The 24,427-nt window shown below is 52.3% G+C and overlaps 1 protein-coding gene across 1 annotated transcript in view; it reads right to left on the bottom strand.

The window, feature by feature from the left end:
- Nucleotides 1-24,427, bottom strand: part of DENND1A (DENN/MADD domain containing 1A) — a 497,378-nt gene that overhangs the window by 23,463 nt on the left and 449,488 nt on the right. Inside the window, exon 19 of the mRNA XM_011965500.1 lies at nucleotides 631-719. Coding sequence (XP_011820890.1) covers nucleotides 631-719 — 89 coding nt within the window. The remainder of the gene's footprint in view (nucleotides 1-630; nucleotides 720-24,427) is intronic.

Consider the following 24,427-nt stretch of genomic DNA (forward strand, 5'->3'; position numbering starts at 1 on the left):
GCCTGTAATCCCAGCTACTTGAGAGGCTGAGGCAGGAGAATTGCTTGAACCCAGAAGGCAGAGGTTGCAGTGAGCCAAGATCGCTGCACTCCACTCCAGCCAGGAAAACAAAACAAAAAAACGTCAAAAAAAAAAAAAAAAAAAAAAAAGAAAAACCACAGTAACATAAATGCTCCAGCACAGGTGGGCAAAGGGTCCTGGTGGGGCTGGGGCAGTGGATAAGGGCAGTCCTGTGTACAGATCTCGGCCATGGAGGCCTAGGAAGGTGGGTGGACCCAGTTTAACACTTGGCCTCCTTCACCAGGTTCTAACCCTCACCTACTGACTCGGTATGTTCAGCACAGGAGGCCTAGGACCTTCTTCTGAACCCAGCCAAGTACGCTTTGGACCCCACCACTCGAAATCCAGCCCAAGTGCCTGGCTCCCTGGCCTCTGGGGCCTCCCGCTGGTGTGACAACCAGACCGAGTAAGAGATCAAGCCTTGTTCGCTGAATGACCCCTTTGTGAAACACCCACTGGGGGCCCCGGGGAAGCCTCACAAAGGCCAGGGCTACACGCTGGAGCTCCACAAAGTGCTGGCCCCGCAGACAGAGGGTTCTTGCAGACAGAGGGGAGAGGCGCGATACTCACTGCTCAGGGCTCGGCACAGACGTCCTCCGGCCTTCCACTGTGATGTTGCTCTTTGGTCTCTTAACAACATGAGGACGAGGTGGGCGCACCTAGAGGAGTACAGGGGGAGACCCCAAGAAGGAGTGAGTTGGAAAAGCCATACAGGAACATTCTGAAGATTTGGATAAACGCCCCCACCCCCCCAAAATGTTTAGGAAATTTCAAAGCTACAGGCTACAATAGCCCAGCCTATCACAGAAGTATCACCATCTAATAGGCAGCAGATAGACACATTAACTGGAATTCTGTGGCCTATTTAAATCAGAAAGGTGCTCCTGGAAAGCTCGGTTTCTTCATCTGCAAGATGAGGATAGTTCCACTGGCCTCCTTGCAGGGCTGCAGTGAGGGTCCAATGAGATGATGTCTACATAGGACCCAGAACCAAGAGGCCCTTATCAATGACAATTCCGTCTCATCTTCCTCTGACGCCCAGAAGCTGGTTTTGTAGAAAGAAAAGGTTGTGCTCACACCTGTTTTCAGGGTGCACATGCTTAGTTTGCTCTTTTTACAACAGAATCACAGGGTGCTTATTTTCCTCTCTAAATAAGAGAGGCATGAGAGAGTGCCACTACAAATCGTCTTTCTGTTTCCCAGGGCATCCCCGTGCCGGTCCTCCCAGCAGGGTTCAGCCTGGATGCTGCCCATCTTGTGTAGCTACATGCACTGAGCAGACCTAGTGGGAGGGCCTCCAGCGGGCACATCAGGAAGGACCCAGCTTCCTAACTCCACAGCTGCTGCTGCAGCAGCGGGATGGGTTTTTCCTACCTACTGCCTCTGAAAACCAAGATGAGGGCCCACAGAGAAAGGCACCCTCATCCCCTGCCAGAGCCCGTGATGGATGTTAGGCTGAGAATTTGTAGGTGCCCTTAGAAGTATACTCATTTGGTCCAATTGACATTCCACGGCTTTAATTTGGCACGGCCATCTCTGTACACTCCCAGTGCCTGAGAGGGATGGGTTGAGAGCTAAGCTGAGAAAGTCTATCTCTGAATTTCATTGCCGATAAAAACCACCAAGCCTGCCGGGGCAGGGGGCTTGCTTTCTCCATGGATGGGATGCCACAGCTGCTGAGTTTCCAGGACAAGACAGGGAAGGAGAGCAGGCACACACTCCATTTCCTGCCCGCCCCTTCTCCTGAACATCACACCTCCCGCCCCCCAGAAGCTTGTGGGTGACACGGCACAATGGCTTAGGAACACAGATGACAGAAGCTGGCTGCATAAAAGACAAGTTTTTATGGAGTCTCAGCAAGCCCTCAGGTCTGTGCACGTGTGATCTAACCAAAGGTTTTCCTGTGGAGTGGCCAGTCTGATCTCAGACTGGTTTGGCAGATCAGGGATGTGGTAAACACCAAATGCATTCCACCAAACTGGCTGTCTTCATCTATGGGGTGATTGTGAAGACTGGATACAGGGAAAGTCCCTGCATGGGGTCTGGTACACAGTGGGGGCTCAATAAATGTTCATCCTGCTCCTCTGTGACCTGGATGTCCCTTCTTGTCAACAACAAAAGGAAGACGAAGAGTGGTTGTCTCTGAGTTAGAAGATGAGTTTTAGGATTCTCTTATCCCTGCCTCGCATTCTGTGGACTGCCTTGGGTGTCATGGTCGCTCAGCAAGATTTTTAGAAACAAGTGAACATTGCTGCTCGGAATCTGAGAAGTGCCTAATGACGTTGCTAGTATCATCGTGATTAGAACTGTGCCTGCCACACAGCTCACATTCAGGCAACATGTGCTGAATAAACAAGTGGATATCCCCGCACCTCTTCTAACTCTGAACTGGTTTCCCCAGCTCTGGCAGCTGGTCAACAGGGTCACCTGGCTGGAATGATCCCCACCCCCAACTTCTCCCCACAAAAGGCGGGAGTGTGGGTAGGGTGAAGGAGCAGTTCTGCCCCTGCCCCGGGGGGCCCTGGGGCAGAGCTTTCAGGAAAGGTCAGACTTTAAGGCCTGTCAGCTCGTCCTTGCACAGGGCTGCTCCTTGCTACAATAAAGGCGGGTTAAGAATGTGAACTTGTGGCTGAAATGGGGGGATTAAGTTTGTGGCAACTTCAACTGAACTTGCAACGTGGTGAAACATGGGGAAAAAGAACAACAGAGCTAATTAGACGAGCTGAGCTGTCAGAGTGCCGCTGAATGGCTCAGCGCCAACAAACAAAAGGAATGGGTTGGCAATCAGCGGGATCGGTGGAGGAGACTGCTTCATTAGGGATGATAAAACAGACAGAGCAGTGGGGGAGGGGCGGGGGTGGGGAGCACAGAGCCGGAGCCGCGGAGGCTGGGGAGGGAGAGAAAGACACGCCAGACCCAGAGGCGGTTGGTCACCAGCACAGCTGCTGACCTACCCAGAGTTACACACACCTGACTGGTGTGGACAAGCCAGACACAAAATTACACTCACAGACATGACCATCCCGAGATATATTGAGGCCTCCAGACTTCCATGTAAACACCATCTCAGAAATGCACACTCACAGAGGCACGCGCAAGAGGTGAAGGCACATGTATGAATCCCACACTCACGCACACGCACCCTCGCACGTGCATGGCGGCGGGCCACAACCAGGCACAGACACATACAGACAAAACGGTTTATTAATGAAGCCTGAATCACAGACTATGCAGACAAGTCTTGTCATATTTCAGCCATCACACCCATCTTTCTGGGGTGCTTAGGAAGGGTGGGTATGGGGGATGAAGGAAGAAACCCACAGGCACACACAACAGTGACTGGCCCCACCAGTGTGAAGATCCCAGCCGCGCCAGGGGAGAAAATGCTAAACAGAGATTTCCAGCTCTGTTCAAGGGGGACTGGAGGGGAAACTTGGGAAGCCAGCCAATTCCCCACTGGATTTAAAACCTGAGAAATCTTAAGTCGGCAGGGTTAAATGTGTATTGAATACAAAAGCACTGAGTACATTTGATTTTAATGGTGAGCAAGAAATAATAAATACAGAGCTTATAAAGCGCTTCACACGCAGGCCGACGGCAGTCTGCCTCTCCCTTCGTCCAGGAGGCGCTGGCATGGTTTTCTTCTGCTCTTTCCTTTTTCTTGTTTTTAAAAAGAAAGCCCAAATCCTCGGGTAACATCTGAACTCCAGCCACAGGTGCCAGGCTACAAAGCTCCTTCCAGAAAGGCTGAATGGCTAGAGCCTCCCCCGCCTCTGCTACCCCGGGCCAACGGCTGCACTTCTGTCCTGAACGTTTGTGGCTACGTGACCCAGCAAAGCCACACTGGAGGCTGATGGCTCCTGACATGGGAGCTTGGCAGGCTGTCCTCTTCGAGGCCCTCAGGGGGTTCTATATGCTGAGTCTCCCCGGTTCCCACCTAGTCTGTAGCAGGGTCCACTGGAAATGCTTGCATAAATGCACGTAGAGTAAATGGTCCTTAGGGGCCCAGAAAGCATAAACCTTCTGTGACTCCCAAATTGGTCTCTTAGTGCTGCCGCTTGGCAGAATAAGTTCGGGGGACACGCCAGGGACCGTGCTAGGCGCTATACATACACAACCTCTATTGTTAAACCCATTTTACAGATGATGAAACTAAGGCTCAGAGAAGGTGAGGATCCTGCCTAAGGTCGCACAGCCAGGAAGTGGCCAAGCTGTAATTCAAACCAGGGCAGGCCTCTCTGACTTCCAAGGCTAGGAGAGCTGGTTCTCCCAGGCATCCCGCCTATTCGGCATGCCATCAATCCAGGAGGTTCGGCCAAAACTAGCACCAGGCTAGTCACCTCCTGCATTAGCTCAGAGCCTGAGGCAGCTGCTACTCAGTGTCTCTCACAGCGTCTGTCTCCCGAGTCCTCGGTTGCCAATGGATGTGGCGGCCCACCCCACAATCTGCACAGATCCCCACACTGGTGAGAAAACACACAGTCCACTGTTGCTGTCTCCAATACTTGAACTCTTCCAAGGGGAGTGATCCTTCCCTGAATCATGACTTTTTTTTTTTTTTTTTTTTTTTTGAGACGGAGTCTCGCTCTGTCGCCCAGGCTGGAGTGCAGTGGCCAGATCTCAGCTCACTGCAAGCTCCGCCTCCCGGGTTTACGCCATTCTCCTGCCTTCAGCCTCCCGAGTAGCTGGGACTACAGGCGCCCGCCACCTCGCCCGGCTAGTTTTTAGTTTTTTTGTATTTTTTAGTAGAGACGGGGTTTCACCGTGTTAGCCAGGATAGTCTCGATCTCCTGACCTCGTGATCCGCCCGTCTCGGCCTCCCAAAGTGCTGGGATTACAGGCTTGAGCCACCACGCCCGGTCTGAATCATGACTTTCAAGATTCTGTGCCTGCCTTGGATGCCAAGCCTCAAAGGGGAACACTGAGAGCTACCTGCTGCTGACTTTGGCTTAAGGGGAGGCTGTTTGGTAGAAAACAAAGAGACAGTGGAGAGAGGCAAGCTGGGCTCAAAGGCAGGACTTATCATCAGGCCTGTCATCATCCCTGTGGTGTTGGCTACAAATTAGGGAGATGGCATCTGCGTGCCCTGGGCTGGACAAATGAGACAGTAATGACACAAGTGCCCAGCACAGTCCTAGGCACCAGAAAAGGTGCTCAATGAATATTAATTCTCTTCTCCTCTGTGTCTCTGCCAGACCTAACATGGCACTGGAGATTCCGCAGACAGTTCAGCCGCTACTCATTACTTTTTTCTTGACTGAATTTTTTTCCTTCTCCCAGCATTTTATATAGGTTGAGCATCCCTAATCTGAAAATCAGAGATCTGAAACACGCCAAAATCCAAGACTTCTTGAGCCCCAACATGATGCTAAAGGAAACGCTCACTGGAGGATTCTGGATTTTGGATTAGGGGCACACGACCAGGAAGTATCATGCAAATATTCTAAAATCCGAAACAAACCGAAAGCTGAAACTCTTCTGGTCCCAAGCAGAAGACGAAGGGTCCAGAGAGCTTGGAATACTGGCAAGACTACAGGTTCTAGAGTCCAGATGACCTTATTTGCAGTTGAGGAACCTGGGTTAAGTTACCAAGCATGAGTTTGCTCATTGCTAAACAGGGTGGTGACAGTGCCTACACTTCACTGAGCTACTGTGAGGCGCAGCTGGGATGAGGTACCTAAGAATGATTTGCTGACTATAAAATCCCAGGCAAGTGATGGTTATTAATAAATTGGGCCGTTCCTTAGAAGCTGTAAGATGCAAAAACCTGTTAAGAATAAGAACTGTTGTCCAGGCATGGTGGTTCACACCTGTAATCTCAGCACTTTGGGAGGCCGAGGCGGGCGGATCACAAGGTCAGGAGATCGAGACCCTCCTGGCTAATACGGTGAAATCCCGTCTCTACTAAAAATACAAAAAAATTAGCTGGACGTGGTGGCGGGCACCTGTAGTCCCAGCTACTTGGGAGGCTGAGGCAGGAGAATGGTGTGAATAAGCCAAGATCGCGCCACTGCACTCCAGCCTGGGCGACGGGGTGAGACTCCGTCTCAAAGAAAAAAATAAAAATAAAAATAAGAACTGTTACTGTGTGTGTTCCACAAATGTCATCCACTTTCCTTCTCATGAAACCCCTCTAGGAATGAGGGCACAGCCCCAGAGGTGAAATCAGACTCAGAGAGCTTCAGTGCTTGCCAGAGTCACACGACTTTAGCATTCAAGCCTAGCTCTGTCGGCCTCCCAAATCTGTGCTGTTAAGGACTTTACTGAAACTCTCACTAGTCACACAAGGTTGCTTAGAAGGGGCCTCCTGTCCCCCAAAGCAGTTTCTTGTTGCTGCTTCTGTCTTCTTTCCAGTGACAGTGAGCAGACATATTCTAGCTCCTTGCCAGCTGTGCCAATGGGGTTTTGGGCCAACCACAGTGTGACTGGGGATACGTGATGGATCCATTGTCACATGTGGCTGGGAGTGTGGACTCACGACGGTCATAGGGGAAGGTATCTAAGTCCCCCAGGCCTCCCCTCTAGCCCTCTAATTCCCACAGCAGGTAAGGGAAGGAAAGGAAACCTATGCCACAGAATGGCCAACATTCACCCAGAGAGCAGCTACCCGGTGGATGCTGGGTGCATCTCCCCAGGTGAACAGACACAGTCCACCTGGTCACCTGCATGCCCCAGCCTTTTGGCCTTCACAAGATGGATTTGAACATGTGCATTGCAGAGGGTGGGAGGGCTAGGACACTGGGTTGTGGGGTACTCTTTGGTTGGCCACAGAGTGGTGGCCACACTGAATGGTAGATGGAGAAACTTTTCTCTTGGTAAACAGCCCTCACCAAAAGGTCCTGGAAGGTTTCCCACTTTCAAAGCACCTGCCAAAGTTCGCATGGCTCAGCAAGGCCGAAATCTGACCTACCATGGAAAACGGCTCCACTGATGCTTAACACGGGACCCAGACCCAATCTTTTTCCATGGACAGATCTCTCTCGTCTCCCACCCCATTCCTAGGTGACGGTGGCTTTATCACATGTTGTCTTGCTTCTCCATCCTTACTTGGCTTTTTTTTTTTTTTTTTTTAAAAAAAAGACAGGGTCTTGCTCTGTCACCCAGGCTGGAGTGCAGTGACACAATCATAGCTCACTGTAGCCTCAACCTCCTGGGCTCAAGTGATCCTCCCATCTTAGCCTCCTGAGTAGCTAGGATTAGAGGCGTACACCACCACTCCCCTTACCTGGCACTTTACATGGGAAGGTGGATCTCCAGGGAAGGCCTGGCAGGGGAGCGGTACCTGTCTCCATATGAGCGGGTTCCGTACTCTCTGGACATAGCCTCTACCCATGGGAAGGTACAAATGCATTTCCAGACCCAGATCTGGCAGGAATGAGACCCTTGTTCCCAGACTTCTGCTTCCTTTGTGAGGAACAGGGGTATGGAGGAAGGTTTTCAACCGCTTGCTCACCCTGTGAGGCGTGCTCAAAGGATGCATACACAGCACACACACCACACAGTGGCCCCCTTGCTACCTATGGCTCTGATCTGCAAATCACCAAACTTATTCACAAAAAAGCGAGAGAAGCCCAGAAAATGCAAGCTCAAGTTCATGCCACACAGAGAGGGAAGCTGAAAAACCCAATTCCCAGTTTCCTTTTGCCAGGCAGGAGGGTCCAAACTCTGGAGGTTTAGTCAGGCTGAGGGGAGAACGGCTCAGGCAGTGTTAGGTGGGGAGGGCAGAACCACCAGTTACTCACGGGCCTCGAGCGCTGTATCTTGGGAGGCGGTCGGGTGGGACGCAGTCTCTGCAGCTGCATTAAAGTGGAAACTTAAAACATCAGGACGCACTGAGAAGGCTCAATGCATTTCTACACACGGCCTGGGGGCAGGCACCCAGTCACCCAAGCCAGAGCCAGAGCCAGAGGGCCATCCTCGACGCCTCCCACCTCACCCCCACTGTCCACCTTCTGAAGCCATCTCCCCTACTCATTCTTTCCTTCTAGCCTTGTTTCCAGCCTGGTTACTGCAATCATTTCCCAACAGGGCCCCCAGCTCCGCCTTCCACTATGCTCCACACAGGCTGGGGCCCTTCCCAGGTGCAATAGGGCCAGCCCACCTCCTCTCCAGACCTCTCACGCCTTGTCCTGTCCTTGGGCGCCTGCTCAAGGCTTGGGGCTGGCACTGCATGTCCCCCAAGACCACGACCCCACAGTGCCCCACACAGACCTTTCTCAACCTTCACCCATGCCTTGTTTCCTGCCTGCCCTCCGGGTGGAATGAGCTGCTCCAACCAGACTGGCCTGGCAAACGTGTACCTGTCCTTCAAGAGCCCGTCAGGTCGGATGCTGCCTCGTGCCTCCTGCTATGTGGTCCCTCACCCCTGCGCCCACGGAGCCTTTTACAGGTCCGTCTCCAAGGGGGCTCATCCCTGTGCCTGCAGGCTCTGTGGTACTTGGGGAAAAAATCTGCTCAACAAATGTCTGATGAACAAATACAATTTGTACAAAATGATTGGCTTCTGAAATCAGGATTTGAATCAAAACTGGTAGAGCAGAGACTTCTCAGCTCTCCGCTCAAACCCTTTATCTTGAAAGCCCAGCAGTGTCCTTTCAACAGCCTGCCTGTCTTGATGCTCTCGCATGCATGGGACACAGGGAGGCCGAGAAAGGAAAGTGAAATTTCACGCGAGACCCAGGCCGTGGACCCACAGCAATCCCCAGGAGGCTTCCGGTTATTTTCTGCCTATTCCATCACTCAGGTCGGAATGTATCACTCAGGTTAGACGTATCTTTCTGATACATCTAACAAGATACATCACAAAGATACATCTAACTGGACACAATCCAGAATTGCCTCAGCCAAAACAGGAGCCAATGTCCCACGTGGCCGGTCCACGTTAAGATGTGCTCTAAATCCCAGCACTTTGGGAGGCCGAGGCGGGCGGACCACCTGAGGTCAGGAGTTCAAGACCAACCTGGCCAACCCCATCTATACAAAAATACAAAAATTAGCCGGGCATGATGGTGCATGCCTATAATCCCAGCTACTCGGGAGGCTGGGGTGGAAGAATCGCTTGAACCCGGAAGGTGGAGGTTGCAGTGAGCCGAGATCGTGCCATTGCACTCCAGCCTGGGTGACAGAGCGAGACTCTGTCTCAAAACAAAACAAAAAAAGATGTGCTGTAAATGCAAAACACTGGACTTCAGAGACTCAGCACAAGGAAAGAATGTCAGATGCCTCAGTAATAACTTTTAGATTGATTACATGTTGAAATGATAATATTTTGGATATATTAGGTTCATAATACTAAAATCAATTTCATCTGCTTATGTTTCACATTCAGAATTCCACATGTGACTCCTGTATGAAGCTCCCATTATGCTTTCCTTGGACAGTGCTGATATAGGGCTCTACTGAGTGGGAGTGACGCTTCAGATCTCAAATCTGCCTTAGAACTTGTTTTCTGAACCTGCCCCACTACTCCTAGAGGGCAGGGCCTGTGTCCCAGTTGTCCCTGGGTCCCTGGTGCCCTGCATGGAACCTCTTGGAGTAGCTCAAGAGGAAAGAGGGCTCAGGGACTTAGTGGAGGGTTCCCCTGTGTCCCAGTTGTCCCTGGGTCCCTGGTGCCCTGCACGGAACTTGTCGGGGCAGCCTGAGGGGAAACTGGGCCCAGGGACTTGGTGGAGGATTCCCTGGTGGCACATGGAGAACACGTTGGGATAGAATGACACTGCGGCTTCCCAGATCCTATGCCATTAGCTGGGCATGAGGGCCAACCCACGCTTGGTGACCCTTCTTCAGCTGGTGGCTACCGGGGAGTTGGGGGTGCTACCTAGGGATGGGCAAGGTCGCCACGCTTTTTCCCCTTCATGGCTTACAGGAAGTGTGTGGGGTAAAGGAGAACAGCCCCCCACCCCTCAATTCACACTGTTCATCAAGAGGAAGAGGTGATCAGGGAGAGGGGAGCCCAGCCCCCCACACTGGTGCACAGGCTGCTACCCTCTGTGTAGACACCCCGCTCTCCTACACCACTCCCCCCAGTACTGCTTCTCTTATGCTTGGCCCTTCTACTTCGGGGGAACCATCTTCTCCCGCCCCACTGTCCTCACTGCTTGTCCCCTCAGGCCTGGGCTATTTCCATTCCTGCTGGGTGTCGGTGCAGCAGAGTGCTCAGGAGGCAGCCTCTGGGGTCAGACAGTTTTAGACAGAACCCCAGTTCTCCCATTTACTCCCTGGGTTACTCCAGGCCCACGATTTGACCATTCCAAGCCTTACTATCCTCATCTGTGAAGTGCAGGTAACAGCACCGCCTACCTGAGTGTGCTGTTAGGAAGATTCAACGAGATGACGGACGTCAGGTTCTTTGCACAGTGCCGCCAACAGACATTAGCAACCATTACCATCAGCAGGTTTCCCTGCCTCCAGCCTCTCCCCCTCCCAGTCCATCGCCTACATTTGTTTCCAGAGTGTACTTAAAAAAAAATGCCCACCCAATCTTGGCACTTGGCAGCTGAAATCATCTCAGCGGAAGGCCGGCATCTCACAGGGTGTCTGCTGAGAAACGCCATCCTGGGAGATGCATTGTATGAAGGGAAAAAAGGAGGTTCCCCAGTCAGGCAAATCTGAGAAACGCTGTCTTCTGTCTTGCTCCTTTCGGGGATTCACAAGGCCTGTTAGCATAGCAAAGGCTGGCGAGTCTTGCAAGAAAAAAACCCACCCAAACCAGGCAAAAACCTATTAACTCTTTTTTAAAAAGTCCTATTTCGCAACTTTATTTGAACATAGACTTGCTTTCCCTATAACACCCATGAATATCCCCTGGCAAATGCTGTCTGAACCTCCAGATTCAGGGCTCCACCAGCCACCTCGGCAATCTCATCTCTGGTGAAACCCCGCCTCAACATCCACAGCACGTCGGCTGTCTATCAGCTCCCTCACTGCTCTGTTTACCACAGGGTCTGGTAGACTACTTGATACCTAAAAGGTGCTCAGCAAATTATTTTTGGCTTAAACTTCCTGGCACATGTAAAAACACACCAAATGTCCATTCTCCAGATTCTTAAATTAACTTATTTTCTTTTGCTTGTCATCAGGAAGTGCTGGTTCTTTTGCAACTGAATTGATAGATGGTGGGAAGAAGGCAGCCTCTTGACCACACCCATCCTAGAAGTTAGCAGAGTCAGCCAGGCGGCGGTGTAATGATGCCAAGAAAGAGTAATGTGGTACAGATGTCCTGGCGCACCCAGACAGATAAAACCCAACCACGGCAACCAACAGGAAGCCACGCTGCCGCTTCTGACACTCGGGGAGTTTTCCCTGTGGGTTGGTGGCACGAAGGGATCCTATCACCAGAGGAAACGCACAGGGACAGGGGGCTGCACTCACGGATCCTGGGCTTGTTCTGATGCTGGAGCATAGGACGGGGATACCTCCTATGGGGTGGCCACCAGGAAGAGAAGGGTGAACTCCCAGGGGCTATGCATTAAAGACCCCCCCCCACCCTGGGGCTGGGGGGAGGGAGAAGGGGAGGGCTGCACTAATTATCGGGATGCCCTGCCAGGAGTGTGCAGGCCCTGGGGACCAGAGCTGAGGCTGGGGACAGGTGAGCAGCTGGACTGTCACCAGTGGATTAGACAGTAATCTCATGGGAGGCAGTCTCAGATTTCGGACACAAGAACATGTGATGTGTGCAGGGCCCTCCTGCTCCCACTGCAGGGGCTCCAGGCCTAGCTGGTTTGCTGAGTGACTTTGGCAAGCAAGTGACTTCCCTGGGTCTCAGTGTCCTCATCTGTGAGCACAGTCATGAGGGCCCTGCTGCAGGGATGTGGGGCATCTGATGGCACTTCACGCAGGGCCAGGGGCACAGTGGACACGCTGCCGGGGGAGGCCTCTGCTTCCTAGACAGGGCGTGGCGGGGCCATTGGCCATGGTGGTTGCAGTTTCCCAAATAAGCTGGGGTGTCCCCAGCTGGGGACACAGATGGGGGACGAGTACTCTGGAGGCCATTAAACGCCGGAGGAGGTGAGTGGTAGTGATTTGGGCGGGAAGAGGGGGTAAGAAGATGAGCTAGGAAAGGATCAACTCAGCAAAGCATGCCGTCTTCCAGAGAGTGGCCCTGGTGCTCTGGAAGCTGAAGCCAGCACTAGCTGAATGTAGGGACTACAACAGTGTGGTGTGAGGCCCGAGAAGACGGCAGAGCTGGCCAGGACTCAGGGAAAGTTATTCTGAGCCTGGAGCGGTCCCTCTCCCACCTGACTCCGCTCTGGTTCTCCGCGTCCCCGGCCCATAGCCCAGGACTGGGCCCCTGAGCCTGCTCCTCTTTCACCCTGGCGCTCCTGGTCTCGCTAAGTGTCCTAGTGGCCATGGAAAAGGGAACAGATTGGAGGGAGGTAAAGCGAGCTGCTCAACACCCCCAGCTGGTAATGGGCAGAGCTGGGAGTGCTGACTGTCATCGGGAAGGCCTCTTGACCGCTGACCACTTGAGCGCTCTTTCCACCACCGAAGGAAAGGAAGGTAAAACCGGAAGAGCTTTAAAGTAGACGCAGCAGAGAATTGAAGCGGTCTGGGCATCTTTGCATTGAGGTCACATTATATGTGATCCTCTGTCCCCTGGCCGGGTTGAAATGTGGCTACACAGACTGCTGTTTCTTAAGTTAGTTCAAAAAGACTGGACCTTTGGCGATCTTTTCCTAAGAAGAGTTCAGTTCGACAGTTCCTCCGGCACTTCTCGAGCTGGGCCAGGGTAGGAGGGGTGAGAGGGCCGGCGAAGCGGGGAGAAGGCTAGAGGTTTGGTCAACGCAAAGTGCCTGCCTGCCTGACAAACACTTCTGGAGTGGAAGCAGATGGACTGTCCCAGAGTGGAAGGATCCCTCCTATGTGGGTTTATGGAACAACCATTTGGGAGCCAGGACGAGGGGGATTCAGAGAATAAGACACAGTCCTTGTCCTCAAGGACTGCAGAGTTTGGTGGGATTTGACCTACATGATGGGAAAATATCTTAAAGTGAAAGAAATATTGGTGGGGTAAACCCCAAGAAATAGACTTCGGGTTAGAAATACGCAGGTTCACGAGTTGGTTCTGTCATTTTCTAGCTGACTTCAATATTGGCTCTGCAACTTAGGCGAGTGATTTAACCTCTCTTAAGTCTCAGTGAACTCTTCCGTAAAATGGCAAGATTCCCAGGTTACAAACCCTGGCATGAGGATGAGAGTACAGTTACAGCCACAACACGAGGTTCGGTTTTGATATCCTGAGGATGAAATGGGACCACTCCATCTTCCATCTCCCCATGGGACCCACAGGTCTTTCCAGCAAAGTCCTATGGATGTGAGGACGCTGGTTTTCCAAAGTTGTGTGCTATCAGCAAGGTTCTGTTGAAGGAGACTGGATTTTCATAATCTCTTCTATTTATATGATGTGTTTTCCTTTCAAAGCATTTTAACTTCTCCACTTTCTTTTGAACCTCACAGTCCCTGGTGAGGCAAGTTAGAGAAGGATTATTTCCCTGTTACAGAGACAGGAAACAGGAGGCCCAGAGAGGTTAAGGGACTAGTATAAGGTCACACAGCTAGTAGCGAAAACTAAAACAAGCAGGTATTCTTAGCCCATTGTGCTATCCTTGTCAACTAAAATTTCCAAAGTCACCTGGAATCCTTTCTGACATGGTTTTTCTAATCCTTGTCCCTTCTGAAGTTAGAATCTGTTGTTAGAGATCTGTGCCTCAGAGAAAAGGCGGATGACAGAGTAACTGACACCTTCTCCTTCTTTCCTTATTTAAGAATCTTTTTGTGGTGCTTTCCAAAGGAGGCATGTGATTCATTTGTCTATTCATTCAACAAACAGTGCGTGGCGTCCCAGGCACAGGGGCATGTGTCTGAACAAGACTCTGGTAGAGGGCGCTGTCGTGCAGGGGGTGCAGAGGAAGGTCTCTGACACGGATTGGAGGTGGTAGGGAGTGTGGGGACAGGGCAACCACAGTGGTCCAATCAGACAAGAGTGGGGCTGAATATGAGGACAGGGCAGGCCAGGACCTGGGAGGGGCTGGGGGAGGTCAGATAAAAAGAGGGCCTTGAATGTCAGGCTGAGAAGTGCGGATTTTCTTCTGAGCTCCGTGGGAGGGATATAATCAGACACAATAAGAAAAACCTTGACGCCCTTGGTATAGAAAATGCATTGGAGGAGGATGTGTGGGCTTCTAAGAACAGATACTCCCCTCCAATCACAGGAGCCTGCCCAGGCCTCCATATTGTCAACCCACCCGCACTGGCCACACCACTGCTGGGAGATATGAACACAAGAGAGGGTAAGACCGAAGGTGTGATTGACACAGAAGTCCCCGAGAAAAGGGGACCTCTTTGGCCTTTGTTGGTCTCTGCCTGGCCCTCGGCATCTCTATCTGTCAGCCGTGTGGGCCAGGTGAGTATGCTCATTGGATATGAAACCGGCATTTATGAGGACAGCATCTGATTTGCAGTTAATTTGTTGATGCAGCAAAACACATTGTTTCCAAAAGGTCAGGAGGGGAAGGCGTGTTGGAATATCAACTTAATTACCTGGGTGGCATGGATGAGTGGGCGCCCTGCACGGGGCTGCAGGGTAGAAAATGCTTGACTGCCAGGTGGTGACTTGGGGGCAGAGAGCGCAGTGTGTAGGGGAGGGGAGGCGGTGTCCCTGCTGCCTGGGAGCCAGCCTGCCTGTGCTGCGGGCAGAGCCAAGGCACTTCCTGCTGCTGGTGCTTCCAGGGCCTAAGCAGCTGCTGCACACTCACCAGTGCAAGGCTCCTCTGCGGGGAATGAGGGCTGCTACCCATTTCACAGATGAGGGCAAGCAAACACTTGCCCAGGGTTGCCCGGAGCAGGTGGATGACAGGCCCTGAGAAGAGGGCCAGTGAGCTCATCCTGAGTTAATTATGGGCTGGGGCAGGGGTGCTATGATGTTTGTGTATGGGGCAGAGGGCAGGAAACTGTTTAGGAATGGACTCATGGATTCACTCAGTCCCCAATAAAGGGGACATCTGGGACCATCCCTTCAACATCCTTGTGCCGTCAGAATGAGTGTCCCCACTTCACTGCTGGGACAACAGGGCCACATAGAAGGTGAAATATCAAAGTTGGTGGGAGACAGGCCAGACCCCAACCGGGGAGTGGTATAGGTAAGGAGGCAGAAGTGAACAGACGCTGGAGGTCACAGGGACCAACCAGGTTCACTAAAGGCTGAGGACTGTGCATGTAAAGATTGGGGTGGCTGGGGAGGGGAGGCCAAGAAGGTGGGGTGTGACTGATGGCAGCTGGTCCACGACAGAGCTAGCCTCTGAAGCTGGCCCCAAAGGGGGTCTCAGATCCTCTGCGTGCAATGTGTACTCTGAATTCTCCCTTCCCTGCCAGGCACCTACCTGCCTCAAATGAAGGAGGCCTGGCCCCAGAGGGGGAAGCTGGATAGGCCCTGCCATTTCTCAGTTTGTCCCAGGCACATGCCCCAGTCAAATACATGGCCAGGAATGGAGAGGGGGAAGAGAACAAATTCACAATTAAACTCTGTGGCTGTTTAACGAGGAGAGAGTTCACCTGGTTAATTTTCCTGGCTAGTAGCCACATCAATGCTCTGACCTATGCATGAAACAGACCCAGTTGGGAGGGGAAGACAAAGCTTTCTGTAGCTTTACAAAGGGCCTCTGGGCCGAGAGCAAGGCTCCTCTACTCTTTGGGACTGGAAATCTGCTATTATGCAAGGCATGGAAATAAAAGAGGGCTTCTTTTGATATGCCTCCAAAAAGGAGTGCATTGAAGCGATATTTTTGTGGAGTGTCTCCTTTGAGATGCCCAACAAGCTCTCTCGCAGGCACAGCTCTCACCTAGCCCCCAGCTCCCATCGCTGTCCCCGATCTTCTCCGTCCACCCTGGATGAGGGCTGTGCTGCTTGTTGGGGAGGATCAAATGCTTGCCTCCGCTTCAGAGCTTCAGCCAGGGCAGCTGGAGAAGACCAGGCCCCTGTGTCATGTAGCGTACAGCGTGCTCCTTGCCTGAGCCACTCAGCGGGGCACCCAGAGGAAATGTGGGGATCCTGAGGCCTGAAGCATTTGCAGAGATAACAAGCTGTCACTCTAGAGGGATGTTCCTTGCAAGATGCTGTACAGGAAGGACTTCCACGTCACGCTGAGGAAGAGGTTTCCACGTGGTGAGAGTCCCCTCACACAGGGCAACAAGGACGTGTTTCTTTAGGGAAAGGAAGGGAGGATGAGAGGGGTGGGTATTACTCAGGATATCCCAGAGGTCCTTGCGACTCCGAGACAGAGGCTCTATTATGATTGCCGCTCTGTAGACAGGGAAAGGGAAGCCTCTTGCCCAAAGGCACAGCACATAGGTAGGACGCACAGAGGTGAGGCTGGGCTTCACTCTCTGAACGGCAGACTCCACAGTGAGGTTTCTGGGTGCCCCACGACTTGCCCTCCAGAGGCACCACCTGCGAGGGAGATGAGGGGGTGCTCAGGATTGAAGGGGGTCCTGGAAGAAAAGCCGCAGCACCTGCCACGGGGTCTGGCAGAGATGGTCTCCGGAGAGGGCACGCTCACGATTCAGGGGCTCACCAGTCCTGTCAACGACTCTCCCTGGCTGGGTCCGGGCACTCTCTTTGCCGTGAGTGAGTGCTGAGCTGAAAGCCGTCTCAGACTGGTCCTGAAGAGCAGTGCATTCTTCCCCGATGTTGACAGGAGTAGTATTTTGTAGTGGTGCTGGTTAATTTGTAGTGGCATTTGTGGTTTGAAGCCTTGTCAAGATCCCTGATTACTTCCCGTGCAAGGAGCTCGGCTGACGGGGAAGTTCACATGCTGAACAAAAGCAGCGAGGCAGCTGTGAGGGAAGGCTGTGTGGGGGCCGGGTGACCCTAGCCGCTTGGGGGACAGAGGCGGGGGAGGGAGGAGGGCCAGCAGTGGGGCAGGGGGAGGGGAGCCCTTTGTTTTTAGTCGGGTGCAGGTGCACAGTCTGAATAGGTGGCATCCCATTGGCGGCCGGAGGTCGGGCACCAGATGCGGCTGGTGCCTGGGCAGGGGCAGGGACCTCACTGACGTATGCCATTCTTTGCCCAGACAGAACCAGGAGGCAGGCGCCTTGCTGCTGGGATGCATCTAGGGTGCCTGGGTGACATTCCCAGGAGGAGGGGGACACAAGGTGACGTTAGAGGAGGGGCTTCCAGATGTTAGGGGAGATGATCTCCTCCCTGGGGCTACTATTTTCTGGCACTTGCTATGTACCAGGCCCCGTGCTGGGAGATCTACATGCGAGGTCTCTATTGATCTCAGCAACCCTTCAAGAAGGTGAAAGATGAAGAAACTGAGGCCATGTCACTCAGTTACTTGCCCAGGCCAGGCCTGACAGCTAACTGGTGGCGGAGCCAGGATCCAAGTCCAAGTATGCCTGACTCCAAAGAAGCCCGCGCTCCTCCCAGGAGACCCGACATACAACAGCAGAAGGAAGATGTTAAAACATACCTCCTCGGGTCGAGGGGGCTCCTCTCTCTCCCTGGAAAGTCCTCCCTCTGACATCCTTTGAGACTTTTGTCCTGCTGAGTCTGTTCTGACCGCACAGAAAGGTTTGTCTTTGTAGCCGCCTGCATTTCACCAGGCCTGTGTCCCTACTCGGTGAGAATTTGCTCAGTACATTTAAGGGCCAGGGCCAGCTCAGCAAAACCCGGCTAATTTATCATCTCTGGAATGATGTCCACCCCAACAGGATGCAACTAGGAAATTAGAAGCAGTCTCCTGATTTTGCAGAGGTTCAGAGACGAGCGCACAGCACCCTCTAGAAAGGGAGTCCGGGACTCCTCGGTCAGGTCACCAAGAGCCTCCAACTGTTCTCCCTGCCACTGGCAGCCCAGGGGAGCTGCTTACATCCCTGTCCCTAGCAGGCCATTCAAGACCCGGCCCTTCCCCCCAGAAACCCCACCATAAGCAGCTCCTTCTTTCCAGCCAGCCCCTCACGGGCCACGGCCCTTCACAGCACACATGCTGGTCCTACAAGCCCTTCCCTCCCTCACCACCTGATGGATTCCTGCATCCCTCACGACTCTGTTCCCTTCCCCCAGAAGTCCTCTCTCTCTTCCTGGCTCACAAAGTTGGGCACTCCTACCTCTGTCCTTCCCCTAAGAAGGCGAGTCCTTGAGGGTTCACATCTGGCTCCTGGCACAAGGCCTGGCACGTGGTCAAGTTAAAGTAAATGGCTGCCCAGGAGTGGGGAACTAGCATCAAATTATCAGTGAAGCCATCACCCAGCATCTGAATAATGCCAGACCCGCCAGTCATTGTCCCCATCATTGGAGTTACTCTGTCTGCAAGACTGGCAATATTACTGGCATGCTTCTGATCAGGAAAAATTCTCTACCTACAGGTTTCCTAGCCTAACGGGTTGAGCCCCAGGGCCATCCCCCAAAGCAATAGACTTTTCGAGTGGAATGCAAACGTGGAAGCAATGGGAAGCTTAGATATGAAATATCCCAAAATTTCCCTAGTGTGTCAGTTAAAGATAGTCAGGTTCACCAGACAGAAGGTTTTTTTTAATTCCTTCCCTCAGAACAAATGGACGGAGAACCTGGTTTTAAAATTCCTGGACCTTGGAATACATTTCTATCTGTGTCAAAGTCTACCCATCCACCGCCTCAACAGAGTTTAAAATCCTAGCTAATAGGTTAACAACTGTTTTTCTTCAGCTTCAAATGAAGAATATCAGAAGGCTGGGGGAATATGCGGCTCTCCAATTTGTACGGACTGCACACAGCTCCCTGCAATGTGTGTTTGACAGGACTGACATTTTGTACCGCTGTGAGATGGGAAAACGTGTGACATTTTTATTCATGGTGGCGTACGCCCTTGTAATGATCAGCTCTGGTCGATGTGCTTACCGCAGCAGCCCCTGAGCCCTCGGAGAACAAACAGGAACCCAAGGTGCCAGCAGTTCGACTGCCTTATTAAACACCGCCAGGATCCTAACGAAGACCAACTGCTGGAAAATCTCACTGTCAAATCCTCAAGGACATTGTCAGCGCACAGCTAACTGCATATATTTTTCATTTAAAATACTGAAATCCAGCATTGTGCCATTACAACCGAGGGGAGGGGCGCCCACTCCAGCGGCCATTCTGTCAGCTGTTTCTTCCGAGCTCCAGATGCTAGAGCCGGATGCCCGGTGGGGTTCAGAGCTCAAAAAGGGGCGGCAGAGACGGGGCACCGACTTCCCGAAAGCTTGGCCCTGCCTTCAGGGTGAATGGCTGAAAGTTACAGGGCTCCGGTAAGAGTCCCCTGGAAAGGCAACTCACCAGCTCCTTTTGCAAGCCTAAGTGAATCTGCATAATTAGGAAATCTCTTCCTCCCCCAGCCAGCCCTCTTCCTGTAGGTGCAACCCATTACGTCCTGCAACTTGGCGCTAATCAGCCTTCTGCTTGGCGGTAGACCTTAAGACATCTGCAGGAACACATGGCTGCGGTAGGTTTCACACCTTGGCAGAAAAGCTGTGTGTCAGGGTGCCCACCTGCAATCTCACCACTTGCCTCAATGCAAAGGCCTCAAGGTCAGCGTGCAGGAGGACTCCCTCCCTTCGGCGGTCATTTCTAATGCTGGTGCACACTGATGGATGGGAGCCGATCACTTGGCAGACCCTCAAAGCTTTCTGTGGTTGTTAAGCTAGATGCTTTGGTTATGGCTGCACACACTCATGTATGGGATATATTTATTTTGTAAATATGCATTATTTATACAGTACCTCTATATCCATACTCCAGTCCTGATGCACCAAGATACACGCTACTATTTATTTATGGGGTCCTTGGCGTAACAGGCCTAACAAGAGGCCCATGTGTGATTCTTGCAAGTTTGCAACAAACTGTAAGTGGTTGGCTAAACAACTGGATGTTCTCCATCCATCATAGGTACAGGCCTGCATTTTAAGGGGCTGCCCATAAAGTTGGTTTAGCATAATACTGTACATCATCCTTGGTGGAAATGACCTGGGGACTGAAGAGCTGGCAACCTGGAGGGAAGCAGCCATAACATTCCACACCCTAGGCTGGGGAGAGGGGGTGGAGTAAGTTACGGGTATCCTGGTGCTTATAGCACCCTGGGAGTATAAAAAGGAAGGTGGTTGGTAGACAGCCCCAGGGAAAATGCAAGGACTGTGAAGGTCGGGGGAGTTGTACCCTCTTTCCTCCAAGCAGGCTATTCTGCCCCTGAGCAGAAACTTCTACTCTTGGGTTGCTGAGGGAGGTGTCCATCAATCCTGCACACCCCAAGGGACATCCCTTCCTCATGGACTGCACTTGAAGCCTCATTGGAGCGTGCTGGCTGGATGAAGAGGAACACAGCCTGTGTCCAGCCCTGTGCTGTTCTATGATCAACTTCAACAGTTCCCACGCAGGACATCCGGCTGCCCGCCAAGTTCTGTCCTTTGGGTCTCCTAAATGTCTCTCAGATCATTTTCTCATCTTCACCCCCATAAGCAGTGTCCCAGATCAGGCTCCCACAAGCCCTGGCCTGAGCAATGTCCATGGGATCATCAGTGGTCTCTCTGCCTCAACTACTTCCATCCTTTTCCACAGTGGCCCAGCATACATGTTCCCAGCTGCTATTTCTCTGAATACAACCCTCGTTGGCTCCTAGGCACCTATGGGATAAAATTCAAGCTCCCGCACCCCTGAGAAGGTTGGGAGAGCCCAGGTTCCAGCATCAGATAGGCCTGGATTTTAATTCTTGCTCTGCCACTTACTGTGTGACCTTGGGCAAGGTGCTTAACCTCTCTGAGCACTAGCTGTCTGGGGATCATCATAACTGCATCAGTCTCAGAGGGCTGTTGAGAAGATTAAGTGAGACAAAGCTTGTGAAGGGGTTTGGCTGAGACATGGGAGGCCTACATTGTAAATGAAAACCCCTCAGTCTACCCAGCCCCTTTTTACTCTCCATGTCTTGGTTAGTCCTTGCCATCCCTTCCTCTGGGCATGGCCAGGTTAACAATTTCCTTAGCTTGCAGGCACTACTTGGCTCTGCCAGGGTTAGGGACTGATGGTGGATGTGCGACAAGCAGCCTCTGGCACAGCACTCCCGTGGCCATGGGGCGGGGACTCCCCGCACAGCCACAGACACAGAGCTGACTCTCTCGGAGGATCTTGCTTGTGGGATATAATTTATTTTCAATATTTTATGTTTTATTTCCCCTTCCCTGCTGTGATAAACTCCCCACCTTTGGCACAGAGAATTCTAATCTGAGAAATGTCTCCTCTGGTCTCGCTGAATCAGATTTCCTGCTCTTGTCCTGTTGGGCTCAATATCTCCCCGGCAGGGAGCTGGATTCTGAGCAGCTCTGACACAGACCTTTAAAGAAATGCTGTTTGTAGGCTCTGGCCAGTCCTTTGGCAGAGAAGCCCCGCTGTCACACCGCTGACGGTGGAGCCTCGGGGGACTCAGGATCCTGTCTCTCACAACCCGGCGCCACATGCGGGGATTCTAAAGCGCGGGCAGGCGCCGCAGAACAAGAGCCACTGCCTTTTGCTGGATTTCTCCTGCTCTGCTGAACTGACTGACTAGTCAAGGGCACAAGGAGTGAGTGGACCTGGCCTCGCCTCTTCCCTGCGTCACTGCCTTTCCTGACTGCACTCACTCACTACTTGATCACTCCCCAAACTCTCATGGGGCAGCCCATCTGTGCCAGGCCCTGTGAGGGTGCCAAGGATACAGAGAAGGCCAATTTTGTCCTTTTCTGTGGGACAGGGTATAAATGCACCCCAGCAAGCCGGCATAGGGACAGTGCCGGCTCAGAGCAGCAAGGGAATGACTGGGCTTGGAGAAGTCGGTGGGGGCAGGGGCTTGTCAAGGGAAGGCGGTGCCTGAGCAGGGCCTTGAAGGGTTAGGAGGATTTTCTGTTCAGGTGGAACAGAAGAGGAAAAGCAGTCCTGGCAGTGGAGATGGTAGGGGCTGGTTCATCCCTGGGTCCCCCAGTGCAGATGCCCATGAAGAGCTGGTGAACAAATAAATATGAGGCGCTGGGGACTAGAGAAGAAGGAGGGACTCTGCCCAGGGCACGGGCACTTCGCAGAGTCTTGCAGGGTGGGCAGGAACTGCCAGGAGTGGAGGATGGCAGGGAGCTCCAGTCTAGAAGGCCCAGCTGTGGTCAGGGCGGGCTTGGCAGGGCTGGTAGTGATTTCTGGCAGGGAGGGTCCTGGAGGCTGGGTACGTCCTCTTGACCATACAGGCAAACCAGTGGTCAGGGAGAGAATCCTGGAGAGGTGCCCACATTCAGGAGGCCGCAGGGCCTGCCTATATCAACTATGTGCTGATGCTTTCTGATGCCCACTGTGCCTCATGGACCAGTCGAGGAGAGAGACACAGGACCCCAGGGATATGAGGAACGTACGGGTGCAGAGGGGCTGACACCTTGGTGGAACTGGGATGCAGCTGGTTTGGGAAGTCTGACTAAGACATTCTAGTAGCTGAAGCTTGTGAAAGAGGAATGAGTAGAAACAGAAGCCTGGAGCTCCCAGAACAAAGGTGGTGCCAGAAACCACAGGTAAAGTGCCTCGTGGCTCCTAAGGGAGTGGAGTTAGAGGCAGAACAGAGCCAGGGACGAGCTCCATCTAAGGGAAGGGAGGACCAAACACAGGTCCTAGGTGCAAAGCTCAGCTCAGACCTCCCTCTCTGGCTGGACTCTACACTTCAATCAGTCAGCCATGCTGCAGCCAGTCTAGTTTCTGTTCCTCTTTGTGTATTTTAGTTGAGCTTTTCTGGAGACCATAACTTGTGCCAAAGAAAGGATTTAAAAGGTGAGAAATGCCCACTGCAACTGGCTGGGGAAAGCAAGTGGGGACTGCCTGGACCAGGGGCAGACCCTTTGCATGAAACCAGCTGCCACCTCATCGCAGAGCAGCCTGGAACAGCCACCGTGCTTAGTTTCTCTGGTTTGGAACCCTCCCCATGCGTCTCAGATGCAGCCTGAAGAAGATGCTCACTCCCATCTTAGAAAGACAAGCTCTCTGCCTAGTCCTTGAAGCAGATAAAAAGCAAGGGTGTTAACAAAACATTCCATCTATTTCCCAGTGATCTCCCGCAAGCTGGCCGTGAGGAGCTGATGCGCACCTCATGAGAAAGCTGGTGGGGAGACCACCCTGAGGACCAAACTTGTTGAAGTTTAGAACAAACAAAAAGGGCACTTAGAGATGCCTTATGGCATGATCACACAAGCACAAATCTGGGCCTTTCAAACTTACCAGATGGATTCTGTCCATCAGAATTAAGTTGAACCACTCACCACAAGAATGTTAGACCCCTGAAGTCAGGAACCGTGTCATTGCCATCTCTGTTTTCACAGATGTGGCACAGAGTAGGCATCAGTGATGATTTGCTGAACGAATGACCTAGGTTCTTAGCTTCTACCCTTTTCCTCTCCTAGCCCCGGGATTGCAGTGGACTTTGTCACACTTGAGTCTCCAGGAGCTATCACAGGCAACTGCAGACAGCTGTGCCCATCCCTATACCCTGCCTCCTACCTCCCTGGTCTGCCATGCGCTAACCTGCCATTTCTCTTCTGTCCCTCCTCTATCTGGTGCCCTGATTAATGTCTGACCTTGACTCTCAGCCTTGCAGCTCTCTTGGTTTTAGGATCCCCACAGCTCTGGGTATGAACCATTCTCTGCTGTGAGACATGTGGACAAAGAGCTGAGACAGTGTCTCCTGTTTGGCTTCTGCACACATTGTCAACTTGATCTTCTCTCCCTTCTTTCGATAATGGCCCCAATTTCCTTTTCAGGAATGACCCCTTAGGTATGTGCTTCAGGAGGGGCCCTACCTGTGGCACACAAAAAACCCTTGGCCTCAGTAATTGGTTCCGATGGGCATATAATCAAAGTCAGCCCAGGGAGTCAATGCCATGCCTTGCATGGGAGTTACTAGGATGTGACAGTCACTTTCCTGTTGGTCTTGCACCTGGAAGGATTGCAGGCATCTTGCCACCAGGAGGGGAAAGCCTGCCTGAGAATGGTCATAGCAAAAGAGGCAAGGCCAATAAACGAAGCAAAAAAAAAAAAAAAAAAAAAAATGGGGTCTAGGCTGAGCGCCGTGGCTCACACCCGTAATCCCAACACTTTGGGAGGCTGAGGTGGGCGGATCGCTTGAGCTCAGGAGTTCGAGACCAGCCTGGGCAATATGGCGAAACCCTGTCTCTATAAAAAAATACAAAAATTAACCAGGTTAAACTGAATCTAGCAGCACATCAAAAACTTGTCCACCACGATCAAGTTGGCTTCATCCCCAGGAAGCAAGGGTGGTTCAACATACACAAATTGATAAATGTAATTCATCACATAAACAGAACTAAAGACAAAAACCACATGATTATCTCAATAGACGCAGAAAAG

The sequence above is a fragment of the Mandrillus leucophaeus genome, unplaced genomic scaffold (assembly GCF_000951045.1).
Source record: "Mandrillus leucophaeus isolate KB7577 unplaced genomic scaffold, Mleu.le_1.0 Scaffold729, whole genome shotgun sequence".
NCBI classification, from domain to species: Eukaryota; Metazoa; Chordata; class Mammalia; order Primates; family Cercopithecidae; genus Mandrillus; species Mandrillus leucophaeus.